Below are 26,656 nucleotides of genomic sequence, written 5' to 3' on the forward strand. Positions count from 1 at the left end.
TGGCTGGGAGACCTGAAACTGAATCCCCTGTGTGGAGTTTGCATGTACTCCCCGTGTGTGCATGGGTTTTCTCCAGGGACTCCATCTCCCACTGTCCAAAAACATGCTTCATAGGGTTAATTGGTTCTCCCTAGATGTAAATGCGAGTGTGTATGGGAATGTGATTGTGGCCCTGCGACGGACTGGTGACCTGTCCAGGGTGTACCCGGCCTTCACCCACTAGTGGCCGGGATAGGCTGCGACAGCCCCGTGGCCCAGAAAGGGAGAAAACAGGTTTAGAAGATGAATGAATAAATAGTAATGGCTTCTGCGAAATTACTGATGATGTCACAGATAACTCATTTCCAGAGGTAGGTCATCATCACAGCAACAAATGTTGTGATGTCATCAAAACTATCACTTTTCTGTGGAAGCTTCTTCACTCTTCTCCACTCAATTGTGTTACCTATGGCTTCTTTCTTCCACAGTTTAACAGTCATTTATCTACAATGATAATCTGTCAATCTGTAAATCTTAGTTTGTATCGGATTAGATAATGCTTTGGTTGATAGCAAACTAGTACTTAGGCAGTCATAAGTCCGGCAAATGAAGGCTTGTAGCATATCTGAGCATTGAAGTGCAGTAATTAATGATAAACCAAAATAAGCATTTTGTTCTGCTCATAGGAACTCTCAAGTTTCCTTTTTTACAAATCCAAACAGTAAGAGGATAAAATTCCATTGAGCAAATTCCTTTTCTTATTCTACTGTCACGCTTTAAATCACACCAAAAAAAAAATGATTGGAAAAGAGGCTCTGCTTCTAATGACAAAGATAATAGCCTCCATTTGCATGACACCTTTCACGGAGGGGCACTAAAGAGGTTGAGATAGCTCCTCTTGCACACCCGAGACATGATTATATTATCCTTTCAGCGGGAAGCAGCTCAGGGAAACTCCATACTTTTAACTTTAATTTCTGCTAATGCACCGATCATAGAATCTCGGTGCAGATCTCCGATCTATTATTCAGTTAAACATGCAACACTAAATGTGAGCAGTCAGTCAGAGATAAAAAGAGTCTTCTGTTATTCGTGTACAAAAAAGCTGCACAAAATTTTGCATTTTTTCAAACATTTATGGCAAATCACAATGAAAGAGACACTTCTATGCTGACTGACATGAATGGAGGACTTCTAATCTCCACATGTACTTATTTTTCCATTTATGGGGGGGTCTGTCAAAAGGGGACAGCATTGTTTCCCTTCTCCCCCCAGGGCTTGGCTCACATGGACCCCGGGTGAGCACATAGGCTTGAGTCAGCACTTCAGCTCTTTTGTTAGACTCCACACACACAGCTCATTCCCAACCCCTGCAGGCTTTCTGAGTGGGTCAGACAGTCTTCCTGAGTCAGGGTTTTATTTAAGAGGGAAGCAGGGGAAAAGGTATCAGGTTATCCCTCCCAAAGGCGACAATCCCTCTGCCTTTCTACCTCTTCCTATCTCTGCAGCTGTTTACCATTGACAATGTCAGGCACAAGTGATTCTGGGCTGCCCATCACAACAGAGCACATCATTCTACTGCTGCAGGGAGAAAAACATCATCACACCGTGTTATCATATTCCACAAGGCACAGGCGCAGAAAGCATACTGTTTCATTTTAGAGGGGAAATTTGCTAAAGATAGATTGAGTTGTTCTTAATTGCTTTACTGATTGCAGTGTAAAATGACAAATTTAATTACTTTAACTCATAGAAATGAAGACATTTGTCAAACTGAAATAAATTTTCAAAATTTGAAACCTGTTTTTTAGGGCCACATATATTTGATAATGGCTATTAAGGATTATTTTTTACATGGCATTTTCCATCATTATGACTTTGGTGCACCTTCATCCTCTAACAACAATCTATACATGTAAATGCAATTATTTACTTGAGAACTTTGCCTCTAAACAGCAACTAGACACTGTTGTGCAGCGAAAGATAATAACATGCAATTTAAGCTTAGTCTATAAACCACTGGTAAAACTTTGCTCAGTTATTTAACCCTTGTGCTATCCTATTCCCCACCCTTACATTGACGTGTTCTCCCCACCATGACAAAGGTGGATAAAGGTGAAGAGGGTTTCATGTAATCCATGGACACCAGTGAAGATCACAAATCATTGAAGAAAAAAGCTTCATCGCACTGTCTAGTGGGTCTAGATGACCCAACTCCCAATGTTAAAGGGCCTAGGATAGCACAAGGGTTGACATGTTAAAATCTACACATAAAAATAAAAATAACTTTACAACTAACTAAATCTAACTATCCATTAGTTGTCCAAATTGTTAACATTTTTCTTTGAAGTTAAAGAACCACTATGGAGGGATAAAAGAGCCACAGGTTGCAGCCCCCTTATCTAAACCATTTAGAAATGTCATGCTGAACATTTGACACCAACTGCGTTCTAGGTTTTAGAACTTCGGGTGGAGCTGACCTATCAAGCTGCATACAAAACAAACAATTACTTGAAATCAAACTGATCTTTATTTAAAAATGCAATGTATGGGTTGAATATATGTGTTTAGTGTAGTTTTTCGTATTTCTCCAGGCCAGTTTTTGAGCCAGTCTAAAAACCACCTTTTACTTTTTCAGTATGATGAGTGGAGTGGGAAAATATGCAAGGTCAATACCTTAGCTTGTACCTGAAAATAGATTCACCCCTGGATTTTTCCCAAAAGTTTGAGATTCTCAGTTTCGGCCTGTGTCAAAACTGTGAGCCTCTGCAGAGAGGCAACCATTAGTCCCGTCAGCCTGATTATGGCAGTAAAATACCAGCTGGTCTATTATCCACAAGCAAACAAAGACAAATACCACAGAGCAGCTCAAGCATCCCAGCTACCACCCACTCAATACCTCTGATGAGCCATTTGCTGCCCTGGGCATGTGTTGCTCTGATTCAACAGATTGATATGAATCAATTCTCATTTGTCAGTCTCTAGAGGTAGAGGCAGCATTAACATTCACCCCCTTAGTGGCTGGTTACTAAAAATGAAGTTGGGATTTCCGCAGTATGTAATACATGTTGTTCAGTCTGCTCACACTCCAGCTTGCTGGAGGAATCCATCTCGCTGCAGTTTGACAACAAAACCATTAGCCTCTCACCTCGAGGGAGCAGACAGTCCAACTCCGAGTACACAAAAGTGCACATTCCACAGAGCGAAAAAGAGGGAATGACACACAAAGAAAGATAAATCGTGAGAGAAGGGAAAGGGGGGAAAAAAACAGCTCATGGAGCAAAGTCAGACACACACATAAGAGGAGCTGATCTCTGTCACATAACTTACTTGAGTCCCATGGTAGTGAATCCAATATTCTTCTCCACAGGCACACACCTTCCACTACCAATGATCTCAGAGAGGAGCATTACTCTAAGCTGGACTTCCGAACAAAATTTATAAACATGTTGATGCCAGGCAGCTACTGTCCTGCTCTGTATCTTTATCCCCCTGCTGTGTGGGCCAGATCGGCTGCAGCTCTGCAAACCCCTCCGCTCCCCGTAATCTGTCCAGCCTGTTTGTTACTGACTGAAATCCTTGCTGCCAATCACAGTGCAGCCAGCCAAGCACACGACTGCCCTGTTTTGTTTTCGGATCATCCCCTGTTGTTTGAGGACAGACCAACTGTACTTCATCAGACTGCACAAGCAGGCATACGGGCATGAACTTTTATCCTGCAGTGCCTCCACTCCAAAACACGGCTCTTTATTGAAGAGATGCTTGTCTCTCTCCTGACTAAATTATAGTCCAGCTGAGTGGAAAGGGTTATTCCAGCTTCCTGGAATAACCCTTTTTAATCTCTACTTTTAGGATAAAAATCTGTCACATTTCACTTCGACAAGCTAATGACTTGTTTCTATGGTTACTCAGGAAAAGCCTGAGGGATGAAGGGCAGTGGTGACACAAAGGCAGGGTCTTGTGTCAGCAGAGGGGAGCCGAGGCTAAATGGTCCTGCTTCAACAATTACAGAAGGATTCCTGCAAAATCACTGTCATTACTGCACAAACACTCACCTGGGCAGCAGCTGCGAGGCAGTGATTGGCAACCGTAAAAAGACTTCCTCCCGACACACCTCCAGGGTCGAATTCCAGCAAACAGCTGTCCGCCCTGCCTCTTCAACACCTAACTGTGCCACTTTTGTCTCTGAGCTCCTATGATCTCTTCAATTCATTACCTGTGTATTCCTCTGAGTGCGTAAATCATTCATCTCCAGGGTATGATCAGTGTCAGGAAGCAAAGTGACAAATAGATTTCCCCCCTCTCTAAACACACGTAAATAAGAAGTCAACAATAAACAATGAGAACTGTCTCCAGCTGCAGGACTGAGCCACGAGAGAGGAAGGGCTGCAAAGTGAGCCGCAGCTCATCCCAGGCATGGAAGAAGTCCGGCATGAAATCAGTGGCTCGCCACAATCAGCAGGTGTTAACGGAACAGGAAGAAGGATCTACAGAGCAAACATATCACCATGCTCCCGCTGTGAGCCCTGCCCGCTTTCATTACAGAAGTCCATGTGAATACACTAATCATATGCACTGTCACAAGGCAATCAGTGCTTAACGTGCAAGTGAGCTGAACGCATGGCTCTAAATTCATTATCCCCCATCCTCAGTAACACAGCGATACATCCCTTCATACATAATGATATGCAGGCGCACACTTTATTCAGTCAGAGCTTGACCCCTGACCCCTCCCATCTCGCCATGACTGTAGAGTTAGCCTAATTACCAACTGGTCGCCACTGACTCTGAGGTCATCCTGGTTTAAGGCTATATTTCCTACAATTAATAAGAACAGGAAACAAGATAAAGATGCTATTCAAGAGCATGATTGAGTATTTATTCTACAATTAAATACATTTTATATTTACAGCAAAAAGAATACCTACAAAACCATCTTTTTCTTTACTTTGACAAGTAAAATGATAAAACTTTAGCATAAGCTAATAATATTTATTAATACATTACCTAGTGTATTTCCAAAGATCTTGCTCTGCAAACTAACCAACCACATTATTGTTTTTCATAAAATCTGACCCTTAAAAGAATTGAGTCACTTAAAGGCAAAAAAAAAAAAAGTTATTTTAATTCATTTTTGCAAAACTGTGGCAGTGTTTTTGCCAGGCTGACCTTTCCAGCAAAACGACTTTTCAACACAGCAGACATCTTTTAAAGAAATAAATGAAATTCATTCTTACAAAGCTGCATGCTTGACTTCCTTTTAAAATGGAAACCTAAATGCTGACTCTCTTTTGTTCATCAGCATTCCTTTCTTACCCCCTCTCTCTGCTGCAGACCAGCGAAAGCACAGGCGCTAGCTAATTGAGTTCTAATTAAAATTACATTTCTGAGTAGAACGGTGTTAGTGAATGTCAGACAAGTGTCTAAGGAGGCTGCTTCACTCTGGTGGGTAAAAAAAGCGTGTTTGGTTGTTCTGCTTCCACATGCAGAGCTATAAGGATTTGCAGAGCTAATTAAATAAGAATACAAAACAGAATACTAATCAGATTTTAGTTTTCAATCAAGTCCAAAAATGTGGCAAACATTCATTTAATTTTATTTCGTTTTTCCAAATTAACCACAAGAAAATGAAAAAGGTATTGATTGATTCAGCTAATTTTGGGTTTATCAGCAATTGCATGAATATTCATGTTGCTTTATCGTTGTCTTGATTCTGCTAAAAGCCATCCTTTCATCATTGCAAATATGTTGGGAAAATTAAAGCATTTTTTTCTTATACAAATCAAAGATGAAAACGTATTTCTTTCTTTATTAATTCTCTCTGCTCCAATGGGAGCAAATTAGACCAACCTCTGTTTTCTTTTCTGCACTTTTCTGAGATGGATGACTAGGTTGACACTGTAGTTTAGGATTTTTTTATTTTTAAATCTTATATACTGTGAGAAATTAGGCCCGCTTAGCAAAGATCTGGAACTAATTGCTGCCCAGGGCTGCCTCTCTTGTGACAGGAAGCAAAAAGAAGGCTGTACACATTTAGAGAAAGATCAAGATCATTCCTTTAGTCATAGGAGAGGCTTGGATGTTCCTCCGACATATACTGTGACTCTGAAAATTGGCAAGACCAACTTGATTCAAGCTGCATGGTGAAAAGCTCATCTGCACACTGATCCCCCCATGGTTTTTCTGTCAAACTCCTGTGGAGCAGAGCCAGTCCTGTGCCTTGCTTTTAGCAAGCTTGTAACATTCATTACACCGTACAGCCATCTTTGGAGGACAGAAGCGGGGAATATGTGCACTCACCTGCATGCCAGGGAATATGTCCGTGAAAGGACAGCACATTTCTCCAGCCTGGAGCAGGTGAAGTTTTCTCCAGAGGAACAAGAGCCACCATTGGCTGCGCATTGAGGCAAGTTTTTCTTATTACCCGATGACTTAGCCATTATTAACTAAAGAAAAGCCATTTAACTTTAAAAACTGAAAAAAATCATTGGTTCTAGAAATACTTTACAACAATACTCAACTTGTACAAAGTCACTCCCATGAAACTTTCCTTTTTTATATCAAATTGTCCTTTTTTGGTATCCATTCAGAGGCATTGGTGCCTGTAACTAATAGATGATTTAGTTCCATGTGTATTCCAAGACATGCTGTAATTCAGGCATGACAAGAACAACATCTCCTCTGAATAGGCGCCTCACATGGGAGTTAGCATTATGAACCATAACCTTTGGAGGCATTCGAGGGCAAGTCTGAGCATATCTGTGCCTCAGCTCTCTGCACACCGCCCAATACACACTAACTGTGAGTAGGTGTGTGTGGGCAAACACATTTCATACCAAAACAGCCACATCTAATCTCCTGTGTTCTGACAGACTCTGCAATGATTGTACAGAGGTAGTGCTTACCTGACAAAGAAGGAAGCTGCTGCAGATGGGGATGTAGAGGTGGATGAGGTCGCTACAGGTACGGGGAGACCTGTTTGACTGGAGCCTCTCAGTCGGCAGTGCGTCACGGTGTTGCTGCTGCTGCTGTTGGTCATGGTGGTGACTGGCGACTCCGAGGCGTCCCCGTCTGCAACCCCCATCAAACCATGAGCCTGTTGACACATGGATGCAGAGAACCACAGTTTATACCTTTCACCTGCATCTACTTTACGCTACCTTTGCTGACCCCTCCCTATGCACCTCTCTGCCACAGATGGATGGGCAGCTGCTGCAGCCAGAATCAGTTAGTGGCAGTCAGCAGAAAGCTCCCGACAGAACAGCATGACTGCTGCACCAGTCATGGATAATGGCAACACTGACTTGCTTTCTATGGTTGCAGGATACTCTAATTAAGTGATAACCTAGATATAATTAGTAATTTAATCACAGGTGATTTAACTCACTCTGTGCCCTCTTCTACCTACGCTTTTACATCTAATTTGGCAGGTTGAGTCAAACTATGTGAAGGTGAGTTTCTAAGGACTTAAGAGTCTGTTCCCTTAAGGTGTGCAAACACACAACCTAATTAAATGTTAAGGAGCTTTGGTGCACAGACTTTCTACACCAAATGATCATTTTTTCAAAAAGGTCTTTCTTGGTGTAGCTGTATTGCATATATGTATTTCATTTGTTTAGCAAAGAAGTAGTACTTCAACTTTAATCTCTGAAACGTAAGATTTAGACTACCAGTTTTACCCTCATTCTAACAAAGTCACACAATAAAGTGACTGTTGTAATATACAGTATTTGTACTGTAAATCAAAACTAGTTCCTTTATGTTTTTGCCAAGTAAATAATTTTATGTAAATACTCACGCGAAATTTCTTTACAGTAATTACAATGAGGCAATGGCATATTTTTATGGCATATGTATCATGAAAACAGCTACAAGAATACTGACAGAGAACAAAAAATAAATATTTTTGAATGCATGCAAGTTTTCTGTTCAAATTAAAAGCAAGACTTTTTGACAATCCACAACGAGTTGGGCTGAAAGTCAGAAACTAAAACTAAAGTTAAAGCTTCAACAGTAACGAATTTGCAGAGGATGCAGGAGGGATAATGTGCCATACACATTTTATTTGTTTTTTAAGACAATAATTTTAATTTTGAAATGTCCCAAAGTGACAAACTGCATGGCTGTATTACAATCATGATATTATTTATGCTTTGATTTTCCTTTTGATAATGAAGAATGGCATCAGAAAACCTTTATTTTACTGTAAAATTCTTTCCATTGTTAATTTGGCATGTTTGTAATTTTGTTTATTTTGTTCCAAATTTTATGAACTTCAATAGACAGTGATCCAGTTTTGCTTCATACTGCTTTCTCTTAATTACAGCCACATTGGAGTTTTTTTCTCACTCGAACTAACATCCCTATGCCCGGTGTAAGATACTGTGAACAGCAGTGACAAACTGTAAAAATATGCCACTTTTTCCACAACCAAGTATCAGTTGTCTTCTAGTGGGTTTTATTATCTGAATACCTTAAACTAGAAAAGGTGTTTTATTACTCATCTAATGCTTCACACAAGTTTCATTTTTATAAAGTTGTAAATTAATTCAGCCAGAACGCATTTAAAAGTTTCTTTCTTTTCAATTAGGTAACTAACAGATGCCGTTTAATTGCAGAGTTCAAAAGACACAAAAAACGTTATCTCTCTTATTTTAATGTCCGTCACTGGACATATTTTTTATACAGGAATAAGAGTAGCCAGTCCAAACTCATGTGTTGTCGTTATTTTGGCTGAAGAACAAAATTGATTCAAATGCGTACTTCTACTTTCGTTAAACCTTTAAATATATGCTTATACTATGGCTTTTTACTTGGCACAAACGTAAAGTAAGCACCTTAGCAAGTTCCTAACTTATTTTTCACGTTTGGTTTTTCATAAGGTATTACATCTCTAAAAATTATTTTAAACTACCCTTGTGTATGAAAGGTGCAACACAAATAAAAATGATCTCATTTGCCTCCACTGAGCACAAAAACATGTATCTACTGCACTAAAGTCTTTTGTTGGTTGACTAGTTCCAACATTGTCAAAGCACTAATTAATTTTAATAAACATGTGTTGTTGGCCTGCACCTAAAAAGTTATTCCAATTAGGAGACTCTGGAGTTCTAACACTGTAATAGCAACTGACAAGAAACTGCTCTGCAAATAATGGTTTATGCACATTTCTTTAATGGTGTGTTTTCCCATCTCGAAATAAACATTAGATTAATATTTAACAACTAAAATAAAAACATAGACAACTTTTTTCCCCTCTTTTTTATTACAAAATGCATGGCCTTCTACTACCTGGCATTTGTCAGCTCTGCTTGACAGCTGTGCTCTTTATATGCCAAGCCTGACAGGTGAAAACTATACATCAGATTGTGAGGATATACTTAGATTCTAGCTTTCACATGAAGGGCTTTACTCTTGCTACTGTTAGCCTTGCATGAGGTGCAATGTGTTACTTTATGTGTTGCTATATTAAACCATGGCTCCATGTTTTCCCAAAAGGACTTTACTTAGCAGTTGTCAAATTTCACCCTGGCAGTTCTTGGTCCTTATGTGTCCCCCCACCAATAATGTTTTCTACATTTGATCTTGTTACGGTTAGGAATCAGCTTTCTCTAAAAGGTCTGCTTGCTATCTCCAGAGACTTTATCATGGAAACTAATCGAACATAAAACAGGAATGGAAAACTAGCTGCAAACAGAAAGCAGTTCCTCACGCAGCTGCCAGAGCAGAAAGTTTCACACTATGCAACCATTGGTGACAGGTTAGGAAATCACCGCATACCAGAACTGTGGACCCATTACATATTGGCACAAAGACTACACCACTTCACACGGAGCCATACAGAAATCTGGTGTTTATAGCTCATCACATCTGCTGCTGGTTACTTCGGTGGAGTGGTTCTTTTAAAATCAAGTGGCAATGAGTTTAAGGGACAGCTGGGCACAGGTGGAGCTGGGGTGTGGGCTATAAACGGATAAGACTCTCCACACATAAAGGTGCACACACTCATCAGGGCTCATTGTGCTGCCAGCCAAAGAGGAACCAGGACAAAAATCCCAGCCAAGCTTCTTTCTATTGCCTTGGACCCAGGGTGTCCCTGACTCTGACCGGGTAATGAGGCTGAGTCAGTAAAGAGACGAGGGCTCTGCCGTTTTCTCCCAAAATCAGTAATGAGCCCATCGTTCCCCCTTCTAACCCCCGGCTTACCCTGATCCCTTTACCTTGTAATATCCACTGGAAACCGAGGGCAGTGAAGGATGAAGGAAAATCTATAGAGTGGGGCAGATTAAAACCCAATAAACACAAGACATTTCTAACTCATGGTGGAGAAACTTCATTCTTTTGATGGTTGAAGTGAGCAGGGCACGTCACCTTTTTAAAACCAGAGTATTGCCCCTCCAGACTACTCAGATTCCCCTCTGACCTTTTTGAGTCACCAGACGATTACTGCTGAGGGGAAACAGGTCTTGCGCTAATCTAGCTGTCTCCGTTGGTTGATCTCTGCAACCCACAAAAGGCAGCTGAGGTGAGGACTGACCGCTAATGATGCTCGACCGTCCTGAGCAGTCCAAACATAAAACTATTTCTAGTGCCTAATTATAAAATGCTTTACTTTTGTTTTTTGTTTGACACGTGAGAATTTTCTTACTGTCTTGTCTTGCCTCCATGGCTGTCTGTGGCTCGCTGCCAGTGGAGTCCAGCTGCACCAAAGCAGAAGCCAACATCCTCTGAGAGCTTCAAATCGGTGGCGGTGATGCAGCGAAGGCAGAGGACCACAATCAAGCCAATAACGGAAACCATCAACTCAAGTATTTGAGGCTTTTTGTTACGAGCTTAGTTTTTCACAGTGAAGTGAGCATGCGGTGATTGGTTTAATGGAGCGGAAGAAACATGTAAGTCACTACAAAGTTAAAAAAGAAAAACCTTTATGACAAAAAATAGGGTTTCTTCCAATCACGTCATTTGGCATAATGGCTTTCCCCTTTAAACCTCTTTTGTTGTTTCAGTTTTGTGTCAATTTGGCAAATATTGTTTGAATTGTTTAAGGCAGAAACATGGACATTTCTGGCAGCCAAGAACATGATACAACTTTACAGTCTTCCTTCATTTATATAGTATAACCACAACATTTTTATGTTGTGAACCAGCAAACCACATTTTAGATTGGGCCTACAGCAGAATACGAGAGAACGTGCACACAAAGGCATCAGCAGAGACTCAAAGGGAATTTTTTGGTCTGAGGTCACAGCTCAGGCCTATAAAGCCCAGTGCTCCCACCAACATGAAACACCGTCAGCCCAATAGAATAATGGTTGGAACAAGTTACTTCAGACATAACAAGCTTGTTGTATGGGCTATACAAGCTTTCTCCCATATGGGGGAATCAAAGAGCCCCATAATGGGCTTTGGTTACTCAAGCACCTCTGGTTGACAGCTCAATGTATTTCATTCCAAAAGAGTCTGTCTTTAAAAATTTATTTGAACAACACTGCACAGTCTCCCCACACAGAATCGAAGAGGGATTTTCCAATTAAAGTTTGTGCCTTTTGGCGCAGTCTAGTTCCAGTCCTCATGTGGCTTTTTGTCATTTTGAAGGATCTGGTTTTAATAAAAACAAATTCACTTGAGAAGATAGAATGCTTTCTGTTATGTTTCTGATGTCCTGATGGGACATTTCTTTGGGTCCAAAAAAGCCCCCAGTCTTAGCAACAAGCTTTGAACTAGCAGTTCCAAACCCGGGAGCCACTAATAAGTTTTTAGACAAAGATGTAGAAAACAAGCCACCCTCTCTACTATGCGTGATGCAACATTTAAGCCAGTCTCGGAAGCGAACACTTCCAATAAAAAGTCGACGTCAGTGCGCATATGAGCACGTCTCAGGCTTCTCCAATATTTCGCGCTCGTGCATCGCTACTCAGATTTTTAAATGCCATTTTTGGGTTCTATGTCAGGGTTTTGGATATGGACCCCAAGAAAATGAAAAGGCTAAAGCACAAAAAGGTTTATTTTTGGAACTCAGGTAGGACAGGAAAAAGGAGTCTAATGCACAGTGCCTGCACAAAAGGAGCAATGGGAGCAGCAGTCTTTGCAAAGGAGAAGAAAGTTATAATGTGTCCAACACAAGCCTGGTGTGTACGTACATCAGGTTGTTCAGGTTAAAAGATCATGCATCCAGGTAAAGGCGCTGGCATCCTATAAACCATTGTGATTGGCACTTTAAGAGAAAAGTTAAAAATCTGTCTTTGGACAGTTTGTGAGCAGAAAGGCAGAATAACATTGAAAAGAACTTTGAACACAGCAAATTTCAGCGGGGCTGAACAGGGGAATTAACAATTGTTAGGCTGACAGAAAAAGTTAAAAGTAAAAACAATAGATGTCTTCAACACAAGTTTGCTCTTAACCTTGTGTTGCAGCTGCCAAATGTCACTGAGATTTGTCAGCTGAGTCTGAGCCCCATTTCTACAGGAAGCTGCCCATCTACGAAACCAGATGGAAACTTGACAGTCTAAAAACATCTCCAAGCACGTTCTGCTTGTTTGGTAAAACTCTTGACTGTGAAAATAAATCACCGGGAGCAACAGCTACGGAACACCAAGGACAAAGCCTTCTCCAACATCAAACAAAGAACAGATTGTCGGCTGAACCTGCATTAAGGAAGAGTTCAGGTGGTCATTCCAAATGACCTTGTGTAGGAGGTCACCAGATTTGGGTTATGATAATTATTTACCTTTAAACATTCAGGATCCTTGATAAGGTTTTTTCTTTTAAGAATTTTTTGTTTTTTATATTTAATGTTCCACATGTTGTGAAAGTTTTAATTCAGAACATTTACATATTATTTAGCCTCTATATGGATTAATAATATACTTCTATCTGACAGAAAAACTAAATTTCTTATGTTTATAGGCAACATAGAACACAAAGTTTTAGCTTGCTTCATTATTAAACCTTTTTCATGTAAATTGTATGAATATGTAGATGGCTGAATGTCTTTAATGTAAAACACAGGACTTTAAGTGCACTGGGTGTAAAATAAAAAAAATAAAATTCTTAAAATAAAGCATTTTAGGTCATGTAGCCAAAGCCATTTTACACACTGTGATTTTGTAGTTTAAAAGATAAAGTTAAAAATGAGGACATACAGCTTTGGGAGGAGGAAGAAAGTTGTTGACTCTGGAGATGCTCCACATCCCCTCGAGGTACTGCTGTGCCTGGATGGTGACGGTGCTCAGCGATCCAGTAAACTGCCCTCCAGCCACTGTCACTTGGACGCTGGTTTTGGGCTCTGAAGGTGCAGGGGTGCTTTGGGACCATCCTGGAACCTTGTGCCGCTGCCCTAAAGGCAGGACAGAGCAGGCGTCGGGCTGACTCCTCAATAACTGTTTTGTGTGTGCAGTGGAGGATGACAAGGTGAATCCCAAGGGCTGTGGTATAAAAGATGGAGTGAGCAAGGCCGCTGAGTTTCCCCCGAAGGTGACAGTGGGAGCTCTGAGCGTCTGCAAAGCCTCCTGTTTCAGCTGGCAGAGAGGCGTGGAGCACACCTGGCAACAGCCTGGGTCATGATTTCCAGGTGTTTGGAGCTGCTTGAACAGGAAGTCTGCATACCCAGGGTCCTGCAGGGACACAAAAAAAGTTATTTTTTCACATAAAACCAATTTATATATAAAAATATACTTTAAATCTGCCATTTTAGAATTGTTTATATCTACAGTATATCTATACACTTAAGCCAACCCAATAGAAGCCACAAAGTCTTACTTCACTCTTTAAAAAAATAAAACATTGATGTTAATGTATGCAATTGTTACAATTAACATGAATGAACTGTATTGCTTTTACAAAATTTAAAAGAGTTTATATAACTTTTGACAGTGGCTTCCTATCAAAGTAAAATACACCCTCTACCATATCGGATCATCTGAATGCAGTAGTTTGATTTATTGTTGTTAGTGCATCTCAGCAAGAAATTCTTAAATCAGACCCTTGTCATATTTTTCAGATCTAGAGGCACACTAAAAGTCCTTTATATTTATCAACTGCCTTATAATCCGGTGCACCTAATGTATGAACTATGGCTGTGTTTGCTGATTTCCAATTGATTTTTTGTGATACAAAGTTCCCCAAAATTTGGTTAAGTACAAAGCTACACAGCTTGATGGATGTTGGCGCATTTAGCCTGCCGTAGTCAGGAGCTTCACAAAGTGAGTGGTACTGTGCTTTATTTTGAGTGATGCGTCTTGTAGTCAAATATGTGTTACTTTAAAATATTTTTAGTTTTATTTCACCAGATGCCACAATGTGTGTCTGGAGCCTAAGGCTTCAGACCCCTGATTTTGATGCATTCATCTTAAAATCTTGTTTGATCCCCTTTTATTCACCACACACAAAAAAGAAAAAGAAGAAAAAATGTTTGTTTGGAAAAGTTTAGAAAAGAGGCGGTAAAGGTTTTTTGTGTTGATTACTGATTATAAGGGTGGTTTCCAGTGGAGCTTTGTTTCTATTTTTATTTCTCTCCAGGGTGTCTGTCTTTGCTTGGAAAAAGTGACAAATTGATTACTGAGGGGAGTCCAGTGCCCAGAGTCATATAATCTGCATATGATAAGTGTCTCACTATGAAAACAAATGAAAAGCCGCCCATGTACAAAAATAACTCTCTTTCAGGAAGATGGAGACACACTGAGCAAACATTTAACCATTCATTTCATAAGCAAAGAACCAGCATAACTTGATAAGCAAACACACCCTCACACAACAGTCTCTTAAGAGGCATAAAGGGGCAAAAGAAGCTTCTACCCAATGGAGTCATGCCCTAAAACAGGAGCTCACAGTCCACACATAAATGTTTACGAGACCTTTGCTCCGCAGAACCACGGAGGTGATGAGGAGAAGCAAATCATTGGGAAAAACAACAATGCGCCTCTCTAATGCAGTGCTACTTAATGCAACTGACCCATCGGCATAGAGACCAAAGAGGAAGACTGAGGGACTCTAAATCCACTTCACAATAAAAGCAGCTCAATACTTTTAAATTACCTTTCTCTGTAAACACCTTCAGCTTTAACCAGACAATATTCATGCATCCCTGAAATAAATAATGTACACACATTTTAGCCAGACATGTGTTATTTTTTGACCACCACTGAAAGAAAACAATCCCACGTGAGGGGATCTGACCTGTCAGGGCTAACAGTAACTGAATACTCCAAGGTATTTAGTTACTATGGCTGGATTATAGCGAAATACACTCAACTAAACATTGCACAGAATGGGAATCATGAGTTTAAAACTGTCTAATGAATGACCAACAGAATAAAGTGAATGATAATACCATGAGGGATTTATGTCTAAATGTGGGATTTAAATAAAAGAGGCTTATAGAATTAACGCAAAACAATACTCGCAGAGCTTTCTAAAACAATCCCAGATCTGTAAATAATCTCTACTGTTACGCTCGGGCAGAATATATGTTCGCAAAACCGGACAGTTCCGCTGAAAGAAAATGAAAACAGTCCGTGACAGATTGGGGTGAAATATGAGGCAGAGCTTGGAGAAAATGCTTTTTTTTTTTAAATCTGGCCTTGCTTCATTTACAAGTTTCCTGTGCAGGAAATTGAGGAAAAGTCAGAATCCAGACAACTCCACCCTTTCACCCTTTACCCTCCAACCACTCCTTGCCCACTGGGCGCACTGGTAGATTGAAGAAATCAATGCCCCTTCCCTTCTCCATGCATTGTTAGATGTTGATTTAGGGGAGCTAATAAAATGACACACAAAGCCGAGCCCATCTGCTTTTCAGTTTAGCTTCTGGAGGTTAGAGAGAGGGCTTCTCCTGTAAAGCTGTCTGTAAGCTTTATGCCCAGTGGAGTGAATGAAGGGTCAGGGCCAGGAGGCATAGGAGGATGATGGCACTGATGATGAGGATGATGATGTTCAAGAGAATGATGTGATCGAGCTGAAGGCCATGGATGAGAGGAAGAGGGAGGGAGAATGAAAGGACATCAAGAGTTTTTTTTTACTCTGCAGCAAATGCAAGTATGGGACTAAAAATATCTCTAAAAAAGTCTTTACAGTGCTATCACATTTAACCTGACTGCTGAAGAGCATATATATGCATAAGGAGAACATGGAAAACATGAAAAGTATGATGCCTGAGTGCACCCAACCCTGAAGCCATATTGTTTCTTTTATTATCCATTTGATCTATTACTGACAGGTGCAAGTGGGTGTGAAGAGTAGCGCTGCTGCAGAGAAGTATGCAATGCACGGCATCGACGCAGTCCAAATGTTCAAAGCATTCCCGCTAAGAGGCGTGGAGCTACTGCCGGCCATTGTTCAAGCACAAGCCGGTTTGGGTTTTCCACCTCAAGCTCCATCTGCAGAGATTGTTAAAGTGCAGAACAAGAGGACAGAAGTGGGAGGAGGTGTAGGCTGGGGTTGTGTCCCCTGCCTGGAGGCACATGGGTGGTTGTGTTGGTTTACTGCCTGTCAGTGCTGCTCTTTATGAAACTCTGGGGACAAATGTAGTCAGATGCTGTGGCCTTATTATGGAAAGGAGGTGTGCTGAGCATGTTGGTGAGTGAAAACCTTGCCTGTGGAATGAACCCCCTCGCAGCCCTCCGAGACTGAAGTTTGTCTTTGTCCCGCACACTAACGGTGATGAAAGCCAGCCCAGCAGCAGCAGGAGAGATGAGCCACCCAGCAGACTGTCTCACTGGGTTGATGAAAAGTGTCATCACAGACAGCCCATGCCCAGAGGCTGATGGAAACAACCCGAGCCGTAACCACTTATGGATGATGGGACAGGGAGAAAAATGTGCATGATTTCTCTCCTGTGTCTCCTTAGTGCGCAAACAATGTCGGTAGAGGTCACCCATAGGATTTTTTCCCTCAAATCACACCTCATTTACCTTGTCTGGTCAATGCGCCTTCTCCCTAACCAGGCAAAGTGTAATCTAACGGTTTCCTCATACACTGTTTTATATACCTCTGAGCAGTGGAGTGCAGAAGCAAATATTAAGTAAGCCAACTTGTTTCCAGGGAAGGTCACAGTGATGTGAAATGCATGAGGCCCCTCACTGGCTGAGATACTTTTAAATACAGTGTGTTCTATGGGCATTAAAATGCTCCTGGAAGACATAGTTTCTACTTCATTTGAGCACAAAGTGTATGAGCATAGGAGCTTCATGGGACTTTGGAGCTGTGTGCAAAAAGAGTCTCTTTATGCTTCCATGATAGGAAAGGAGTAAAAGCTCTGACAAATTCTAACAACTCTAACAAATTCACCATCTGTTGACATGCTCTCCCACTAGCTTACAGCCCTCACCAAAACCTAACATTACTGGTACATTAACATTAACTTTTCTTTCCGCTTCCGAAATGTGAGAAAGCAATTTCTGTTTACTTGACCCGTGACATTGACCCTAACTGCACAACGTTTTCGTAACTCTCAGAGAGATTGGCCCCAATAAAGTGTCCGAGCCCACCACAGGGTCCGGGTGAGGACAAGAGCTTGCAGCAGGTCTATTTTCCCACAGGTAAGCCAGTTAACTTCAAAAGCAAAGTTCAGCAAAATAAAAATATGCACAGCTACCGGACTTCCCTTGGGTGAGCACGAGGCATTAGGGTAGATTACTTTACCAGAATAAAAGCGTCACTTTCAGAGCTTTAATCCTTTTCAGAACCTTTCTTCTTTTTTTTTCCAGTTCGCGACCTGCTTCCCACCCTCACCAACTCAGCTGAGGATCCCCAAAGTAGCCAAGAGTTGGAACGCATGTGGCCATGATTACTTATCAGGTAGAGCTCTTTGTGCCACTGCAGATCTGGGTTACAGCCCATTAAATTTAACCACCACTTGCTCTGAGGCAGAGAAGACAATGACTCAGGATGTCACACTAGCATGCTATTTAATTGTGGGAACACAAAATGGGAAGCTTCAACAAATCACATCAAACAGATGTTTGCTCTGTCTTAGCAAGATTAAACAAAACCCCAATAGGACTTTCTCAGAACAAGGAAATGGTGTCCGCAGACACAAAAGAACCATACTTTTCTATCTGATAATGCTGCTTTGGACAAAAAGCAGCAGTTGAGGTTGTGAGTGCAACCCTGTCATCTTCATCTCTGGGGGGATTTTCCTGTGGCTCAATAAGATACAATCAAATAATAATGAAAAACATCTGCTGCATCTGCAACATCTCTAACGGGGAAATTGTCCAAGGGAAGCTACATTCTCATCTTTCTTATTTAATTCATGCTTTTGCAAAAGGAGACTTTTCTTTTGCTTTCCCAGAGGATGTCCTACAGACTTGACAATTTTTAAGATAATTTATGATTAATAATAAATTATTTTTATACACGTTTCAATGCCTGCTTTGTAAAAAAAAAAAAAAAAAAAACATCCTGGTAAGAATTTTCTTTGCAATTCTCTCATAAACTTAAACGTACACATGTAGTTTGCATGAATTCCATGAAGTTTTTCAGAAAAGTGTAAGGTCTTTTTGGGTCAGCCTGCCTTTAACTTAAAAAAATATTTTTTGAGAGCTAGTGAAGCTTATAGACTTATCAGCCTCCCTGCTGTCTGTAATTTATTCCCCGCTCCCACTTAAGCTGTCAGTGAACTGCTGACAGGAAATGTAAAAAAGCTTTACCCTCGTTGACACTTAAAACACATGATAGCACCACCTGTCCAGAACATCACAGCGACACAGGGTGGAGCATATTTATCGGATGAACGATCACATAGGACACCGTTCAAAATACAACTTTGACCTCTTTGTATGATGTCTTAATAAGAACAGGGGTAACATCAGTTTGTTTTTGCAATGACATGCACTTTGATACGGCTGAGTGGAATTTCCCTTGCAGTATAAGGCCTTTCCTGACAACTCACGTGTCACTGTCCATCAAAAATAAAAGAACCACAAGGGTTGGTGACCCCGACGTTAAACATAGAAACCCTCAGTGGTAATAACATCAACTCTTGACCAAACCTCTTTACAACTGTCACGACTTAATATAAAGATGAGTCTCAACCTCGTGTGGTGAACCCACGAGTGTTTGTGAGTGTGTGTTTCTTTTCGTTATTGTCTCTTTACCCCACACTCATCCATCACTCCAGTCTTTTACAGCTTGGCCAGTTAATTACCTTTTCCTGCTTGCTCGTGTACAAAAAGAAACCAAGCCTCCTTCCGACTGTTTGGACGGACTTCACACATCATCACCACCCTCTTCCTTCACACCGTCCTCTGTGCTGTCTCAGGCCTTGATCCATCAAGCTTTCGTCCCCTTCTAGTGGGGTTGGGCTGCATACATTTTACAACAGAATGTTTCTCCAAAAAGCAAGAAACAAATAATGCATTTTTTGAGCCGCAAGTCAGGTAACAGCAGATCTGTTTTTACTCTCCCCTCTGGAGAGTATTTGATTCATGCTTATGTACACTTTCACTAACCATTGCACACTTCTAATTAAAAACCTGCTTTTTTGGCAGAAAGGAACTCCTCAGGTAGTTCCTTGTTTTCCCTCAAACAGATTTGCTGGTAAAAATGTACCAAAATGAGTTCACAATAAATAACTCAGAAGGCAAACTGGTGAGGCATGAGCCAATTTTTAAGCCAGTAAACTCCAGTTTCAGTTTCTGAAAAAGTTTCTAAACTCCTTGAGACACTAAAGATAAATAAAGGGCAAGTTTGGGTTAAAGGAAGGGGGGGGGGGGGTAATATTTTTATGGCACGCACATCGAGCACAGAATTTAATGACTCACTCCGATGAAAATTTTACTTTTATTGTTTTTAACATGTTCTTGTGACATATTTCTAATGATGGAGGAAATCCATCCATCTATCCATCTTCCTCCGCTTATCTGGGACCGGATAGATGTTGAACATACAGTATATAGAGAAGATTAAGCTAAAAATTGCATTTCTGAGTATTTCTTTATTTAAATTGTATTGAATCAGGAGCACATGAAAAAATGCTGTTTAAAAGGAGCTTTGTGATGTAGAAACCATTTTTGTTACACTGGTAATGTTAGGTTGGGGGTGTGAGGGGCTGTGAGCTAAAGGGAGAGCGAGTAAACAGACAGCCCCCAGCAATGGGGAGGGGAAGAGATGTGGGGTTGCTCTGCGCCAATGGTCCCACTCACAACTCGGAGGCAAATTTCTAATGAAATCCTGCAGAAAGTATGTCCTAGAAAACAACAGAGGTTTTTGGATTTTAGCTGAAAAGAGAGAACACTTTTAAAATAGAACAAAATATGATCGGACTGGAACTGGAAGACGAAACGCTAGTCCTGTATTACATTTTTTTAATGTTTTTATATGTATATACATATTTTAACCTGTGAAGCACTTTCTGACTTCTGTTTGTGAAAGGTGCTTTACAAATAAAATGTACTTACTGACCTAAAATGCACACAGAAATGCAAGTCTGAAAAGACATTTTTTAGATGTTATGTTTTCTTCTGTATCAGTTTTCACAAGTGATCACTAGATCCACTGAAGGGTTTATTTTTGCCCAAGTGCCTCCTTTAAAACACTCATATACAGTAGAGAACATGATCCCAATAGGATTCCATACCATCACTTCACTACTGTCAAAACTCTTTCCAGTCTACAGCAGCGATGACAGCCACCTGCTTTTCTTCTGAGCTGCAGACATGACAGCATGTGCAGGTGAATCTGATCACTTCTAGTTCCCCTCAGCTCCTTCAAAACAGGAGGGAAAATGCTGCTAAAGTCTTGTCGATCATTGCTGATGAAATGAGTCAGCAGAGAAAAGCCAGTCAAACCTGATCAGTTCCAAAAATCCCTTCATACAGTTTTATAGTACATCATCCTGAACCAAGTATGAAAAATGACTACATGTTTGCAGCACAACATAAAGTGATAGCCCTCGGATCACCTTTGAAGTGTTTTTTCAGAGTAAGCAGAATGTTTAAAGAACCCAAGTTGCATGACTTGCCATCATTATGACAGAGAGTCATCTTTTGTCGTGTGATTAATTTGCAGAGCTTCACAGCCAGATATGAAAATAAATTGTTCCAAACATGATGACAAGGTGATATGTTGAGTATGCTACAGTAATTATTCTGCCCACTTCTCCCTGAAACGGACTGTCTGGTAATTATTCTGGCACTCTGCCTCTGTATGGATACATTTTCTGTTGCTGAGGGTCTCTAATTTCCAGTCTCCCTCCCACTTCATCTTGTTGCATGCTGCCTGAATGCTGTAGCTTCACTGTGTGGGGAGAAGGCACATAATGAGGCACAGCAAGTGGTTATTGTTGAGCGTGGTGCTTTTTTTTGTTTGGCGGATGTCTCGATTTTCACGTATCAGCCCCTGCACCTGCACTGATATGAGAGCAACAGGCTAACTGCTTGACTACAAAAAAGGTGCTGGACCGGCAGGAAAAGCCAAAGGTTAGATCCACGTTTTGTCCCTGTTTAAAAATGTGCCCATGCTGAAACATGCGCTGAGGTGAGCCTCCCTGCTCCATCCAGTGTCTGTGTGCAGAACATTAACTCACAGAGTGACACTCATTGTGTGTCACAAAGCTGCTGCACGTCGGCAGAACAATGGAGCGGCAGAGTTGTGAGAGGCGGAATCAGTCTGGTGCAACATCCAGTGTAGGTACAGCAGAAAGGAGGGAATGCTAATTTATCATGAAAGATGTCATTACCATCCCAGTGGTTTCACAGAGGGCACACGCATTAGTGACAAAAAACTGGGCTTTCTGTCATGCATGTACTAATCAAAACTGTACTAAACATAAACACCAAGTATGGAAACAAAAAGGAAGATAAGCTCAAACAAGTGTTTTCTTTTTTGTTTTCTTTTTTATTTGTGGGGGGGCAACAGGAGACGAAGGCCTTTGCTAATTAACATGTCTAGACACATTTAGATGAATCTCAGCAAGATAAGGAAGCATGCACAGTTATCGCTGTGAAGAGCAGCACACACTAATCTGCCTATTGAGTCTGTAAGATTTTCATTTGCTCTCCCTGAAAATGCTAAGCTTATCAAAATGTTTTCATATGCACATTTGCCACGTTGTCTTTTGTGAATAATTGAAACTCACAAATTGCTTCGCTGCAAAAATTAAGCAAAGCATCTTGATTGAATATTCAAATGAGCTGTAGACAAAGTGGCACTTTTCAGTACATTCATTTTGGATAAAAATGAACATGTTTGTGGAGGGATGTTGTCATCTATTTATCTATTTTCTTAAAGGAAAATCCTATTCAGAAAACTATCAGGTATTTTGATTTGTTAAATTTTAAGGCCCAATCAAGCTGAATCTAATATATTTATATTGTACTGGATTTAGTACTTGAAAAAAGATAAATTTCATACAGAAAACATCACCAGTTACTAAGTAAATGGGTAAGTCAAGGCACAAAACCCTAATTTCTAGCTTGAGACAAGTTTAAAGAAAAAAGCAACTGGAACCAGATCCGTTCAGGAGGTTTTCCCTAGGTGGCTTGTTATACAAGCAAGTCAGTTCGAATATAAAACTTCACACCAAAAAAAGAATGCTTTCATTTTGATTTTAATTTTTTTCCCTTCAGTGATCAAGTTTTAAATCCATTATTTGGTTTATAGCTATTGGAAATTTTAATTTGACTCCAAATGTTGCATCCACATCCACGAATGGTATTTTAGGGCGTGTTCCAATTCAACTCAATTGCTACGTTCACACCGAGCTCAGAAACGTGCATTCAAGCAACTACTTCTAATGAAGAGTCTATGTAAATGCATGTATATGTTCATTTTTGGCCAATGTGTTCAAAATTAGCGCATTCACACATCGCTACACATGTTTTTGGGCTCAAAATACAAAACGTGCAGCCATTGAACGTGCGTCTAAAGTTAAACCAGTTGAACTTTGACCAATCGGGGACTCGGATTTGGGAGTGACGTATGGGTAGCATCCTTTATAAAACATGTAAGTACCAATCCTTTGAAAATTGATCATGGAGAAGAAATTGATAGTTGTGGTTTGTGCCTGGCTGGACTTTTATAGTGAATTATATTCACAAGATGTGCGCCACTTTGATATTTTGCACCAATCCTCTTCCAACTGTGAGTACATGTGCAGAGATAGAGCAGAGACAGTCCAGTGTGATCACTGTTTGCTAAAAACATGTTCCAAAGGAGTATTTGTGTGTTCTTGAACGTGCATAAGCCCAAAGTGTACAAAGCATAAAGCTTGTTTGTCCATCCCAGTCACTAATTTTTGAAAAGATCAAAATTCTGTTATGTCATTTTTGGCCAAGTTGATTAAAAAATGGCTTTAAGTTGTTCCAAAACAAACCAATTTGTGACATTCCACAACCTCCTTGTTTAATAGTCATGAAACTGATAAATAATGATAATAATAATAATAATAATTGATACTTTATTTATCCCACAATGGGGAAATTCTTCTCCGCATTTGACCCATCCCCTGGGGGAACTGTGAGCTGCAGCTGATAAACACAAAGTAGTTAAGTACATTCTTCATTTAAGACATAAAAGAATCGCAGTCTGACATTGAACACAAAATGGATTACTTTTTTTTTTTGCATTATGTTATATAAGAACACCAAAAAAGGATGAGCAATAACTGTTTTGTTGTCAGTGCATGCTGCAAGTTGGACCAGCATCATTTTTATCCTCCTGCAGCTCTTTCACTTGCAAGTTTTTGCCTTGAATTGTGTGCTTTACACTCTCCAGCTTGCTTCTGTTTACACAAAAGGAGATCTCAGAAAGAGTCGCCCAATTTAGTTTAAAAAGCACCCCGTCCAAAAGAGGCTGCAGCTCAACCGCGTTTTTGGAAGCAATGGAAGGAGGAAAGGGCCAAATGCAGGGTTTGACTCCACAGGAAGATTCATACCTGCAATTCAAGGATACAATGGCATTGATGTGAGTCAGCCTGTCCCCATAATCCCTGAATGATGTGCTTTAACTGCATTTAGGAGCATGAAAAACATGGCTGAGAGCAGTGACTCATAAAGGGAAGAGTTGAAGGTCTGCAGCAGAAAGATATAGACTAATAGGTATCTATATTTATGAGAGGAAGAAGGAAAGAGTATATTTGATGCCATATTTGATGTACAGGCCTTCAACTTTTCACTTTTTTGCTTATATAAAGTAAATTTTTAAAACCTTGAGATATAAGTATATAAAGTAGCTCTGGTGATGCAGAAGCATGCCCGGGCTATTCTGTGGTCTGTTTGTGGGACTGAACGGGTCAAAGGGCAACTAATTGTGCGAGTCATGGGGGCCAGCCTTACTGTGGCCTTTCACCAAAAACTGAAAAGAAAACACAAAAGCTCTGTCAAAGCAAACAAATGGACTCCAAACTCTGCTCAAGAAGCAGCACACGTCATTTTTTTAAGAATGAAACCCCTGCTGAGGATCTTCATGCTGATGGAATTGCTGTTGAGATTCGCCTGCCAGTTCATGCAAAATTAAAGTAAATCCCTCCCAATAAGGTTGCAGAAAGCTGTTAATTTCTTCTTGCCTATAACTACATTTTGTACTCTTCTAGTAGTCATTGTCCAACATTTAGTGAAAGGACAAGAAAAAAGATTTGCTTAAAACAATGGAAGCACTATTGGAAAAGCCTGACAATTATAATGGAGCCTGTAAGCGTTAAGTAACAGATTTCCTTCATACTTTGAGAATTCCACAAAGTAACTCAGTTTTATGCAGTGACTCACCGAGAGAAGCAGAGCGGGAAATGGTTGTCATGTTTCACCAGTCAATAATTAGCAAACTCCTGAATGAGATGTTTGCGCAGCGCACTGTTCTGTGCTTTGTCATTTGGCCACATGCTGGAGTTTTTACCCTCCTTGCCATCAATAATTCACACCTGAACTGTAGCAATGATAGCTCTTTGAGCAATAAATATTTCTAAAAATATATATATGCCAAGTGCATGCCACATGAATTCTCAATCCTGTTGTAAAGAATGCCTGTGATGGATGGGTAAAACTACCTGACAAGTCCAGCCTGACGGAAAATGCATTGTGATTGAGGTCTGGGGATCATCCAAAGAAAAGGAGTGTCCCACTTTCATGATTACCAAAACGACCAAAAAGGATTTCCCTTCCTAAACAGAGGCTGCAGCCGTGTGAGACTAACAGCCAAAGAGAACAGAGCCAGATGGGACGTCTCCCAGATCTACTGAGCTGTTTTGGACACACAAAAAAAGAGCGAGACTTGTGTCAACAGCTGGAAAAAGCATCCCTCACTGCTTTGTGAAACTGATAAAAATAACACCGTGAAGTATCCCGCTGAAGGCTACGCCCAGAACGGGTCTGTTTTTCCTAGCTGGGAGGGTCACTGTCAGGCAGGGCTGGACCTCCAGCCAACTCACATCAAGGGAACACTTTCCTACAGCTCCATTTTCGCCCCTGTCTTTTCCTGTTTTGACAGGAAACAGGAGATGATAACATACTCGCACAAACAAGCCGAGATTGCCTCCGACCTGCTGCCGCGCTGTCCTCCTGTGGTAGTGGATGTCTGTTTTCTTTAGAATGCCTTGTGTCCGAGCATTAAGGGGAAAAAAAAAAAGCTTTGGCATACAATCATGGACACAAGGTCACTGCGATGCACAGCAGTTGCACTGTCTTTCCAGCAAACTTAAACAACCTTTAAAAACTCCTGCTCTTGCACAGGGTTCTGTGTAACTTCCTGCAAGTTATCCAGCAGCGTGCCAGCGCAGCGTCACACAAAGGAACGCAATAAAAGAGACCACCAAAGTCAAGGACAAAAAAAGGAAAGATGAAAGCAGTGGTGGTCGCCACAGGGAACCAAACATACACAGTTGAGGTGAGAAGAGGGGTAATGTTAGTAACTAGCTGAGAGTGGAAGTGGCCTAGGCGTGGACAGTGTCTCTTGTCTGAGGCTCTTTTTGGAATGTTTGCCTTTTATGTTGTCAGGAAACACACCGCAGTGAGACACAAGTGGAGTGAGGGGCCATTAGAGAAGGCTTTGTTGATGGTGAGAGGTTCTCAAAGGAACAGAACACTTTGATTGCCTCCTCTGATCCCTGACTAGCCTTTGTTTATGGGCTAATTAAGCATTGTTGAGCTGCTACAGCCGCCTCGAGCCCTTGGTCCCCTACTGTAGGGCTTTTACTGCGCCCTCTATAACTTTACTGCTTCAGGAATCACTTTCTGAGCTGTATTTGAGAATAACCTGCCAAATTCCTCATCTTTATGTGCATGATTGTTCAATTGTTCAATGTTCAAACACACACACACAATCAGGTGAGAACTGACAGGTCAAATGTAGTTCAAATGTGGTGTCCACTGAACACTTTTGTGGGAGTTCAAGTGTGCCTCCCCTCCCCACACACCCAGTTTGGACTCCAAAGCCTGAACAGACGCTCTTTTACAAAGAAATGGAGACATAAATGCCCAGCGTGAGATAGGGGGTCAGTGGGTGAACAGAGGGGAGGTTGGGGAAAGGTCCCCCTGCACAGATGTGGTAATGACCGTGTGACACTGGTGAGCAGACGGTCATTATTGATAAATACACATCTGAAGGAATTCATTGGGCTTTTTGCTGACAGGGGCAGTATGGTCACAAGCAACACACACACACAAAGTGAACTATTAGTCTGTAAAAATATCAAACTAAAAGGGACAAGAATTGGTTTTTCAAAGGTGAAAGGCAAATATGGCCTTCT

The 26,656-nt window shown here is 40.9% G+C and overlaps 1 protein-coding gene across 3 annotated transcripts in view; it reads right to left on the reverse strand.

The window, feature by feature from the left end:
- Positions 1 to 26,656, reverse strand: part of kif26a (kinesin family member 26A) — a 72,690-nt gene that overhangs the window by 32,843 nt on the left and 13,191 nt on the right. For 2 of the 3 annotated variants that reach the window (XM_011490381.3, XM_011490382.3), the window contains exons 3-4: positions 13,122 to 13,592; positions 6,885 to 7,075 (exon numbers count right to left, since the gene is read on the reverse strand). In XM_011490381.3, the coding sequence (XP_011488683.1) occupies positions 6,885 to 7,075; positions 13,122 to 13,592 (662 nt within the window). Of the gene's footprint in view, positions 1 to 3,309; positions 3,523 to 6,884; positions 7,076 to 13,121; positions 13,593 to 26,656 lie in introns of those variants that run through there. The other variant, XM_011490383.3, reaches the window with a different exon arrangement.

The sequence above is a fragment of the Oryzias latipes genome, chromosome 22, assembly GCF_002234675.1.
Source record: "Oryzias latipes chromosome 22, ASM223467v1".
Taxonomy (NCBI): domain Eukaryota; kingdom Metazoa; phylum Chordata; class Actinopteri; order Beloniformes; family Adrianichthyidae; genus Oryzias; species Oryzias latipes.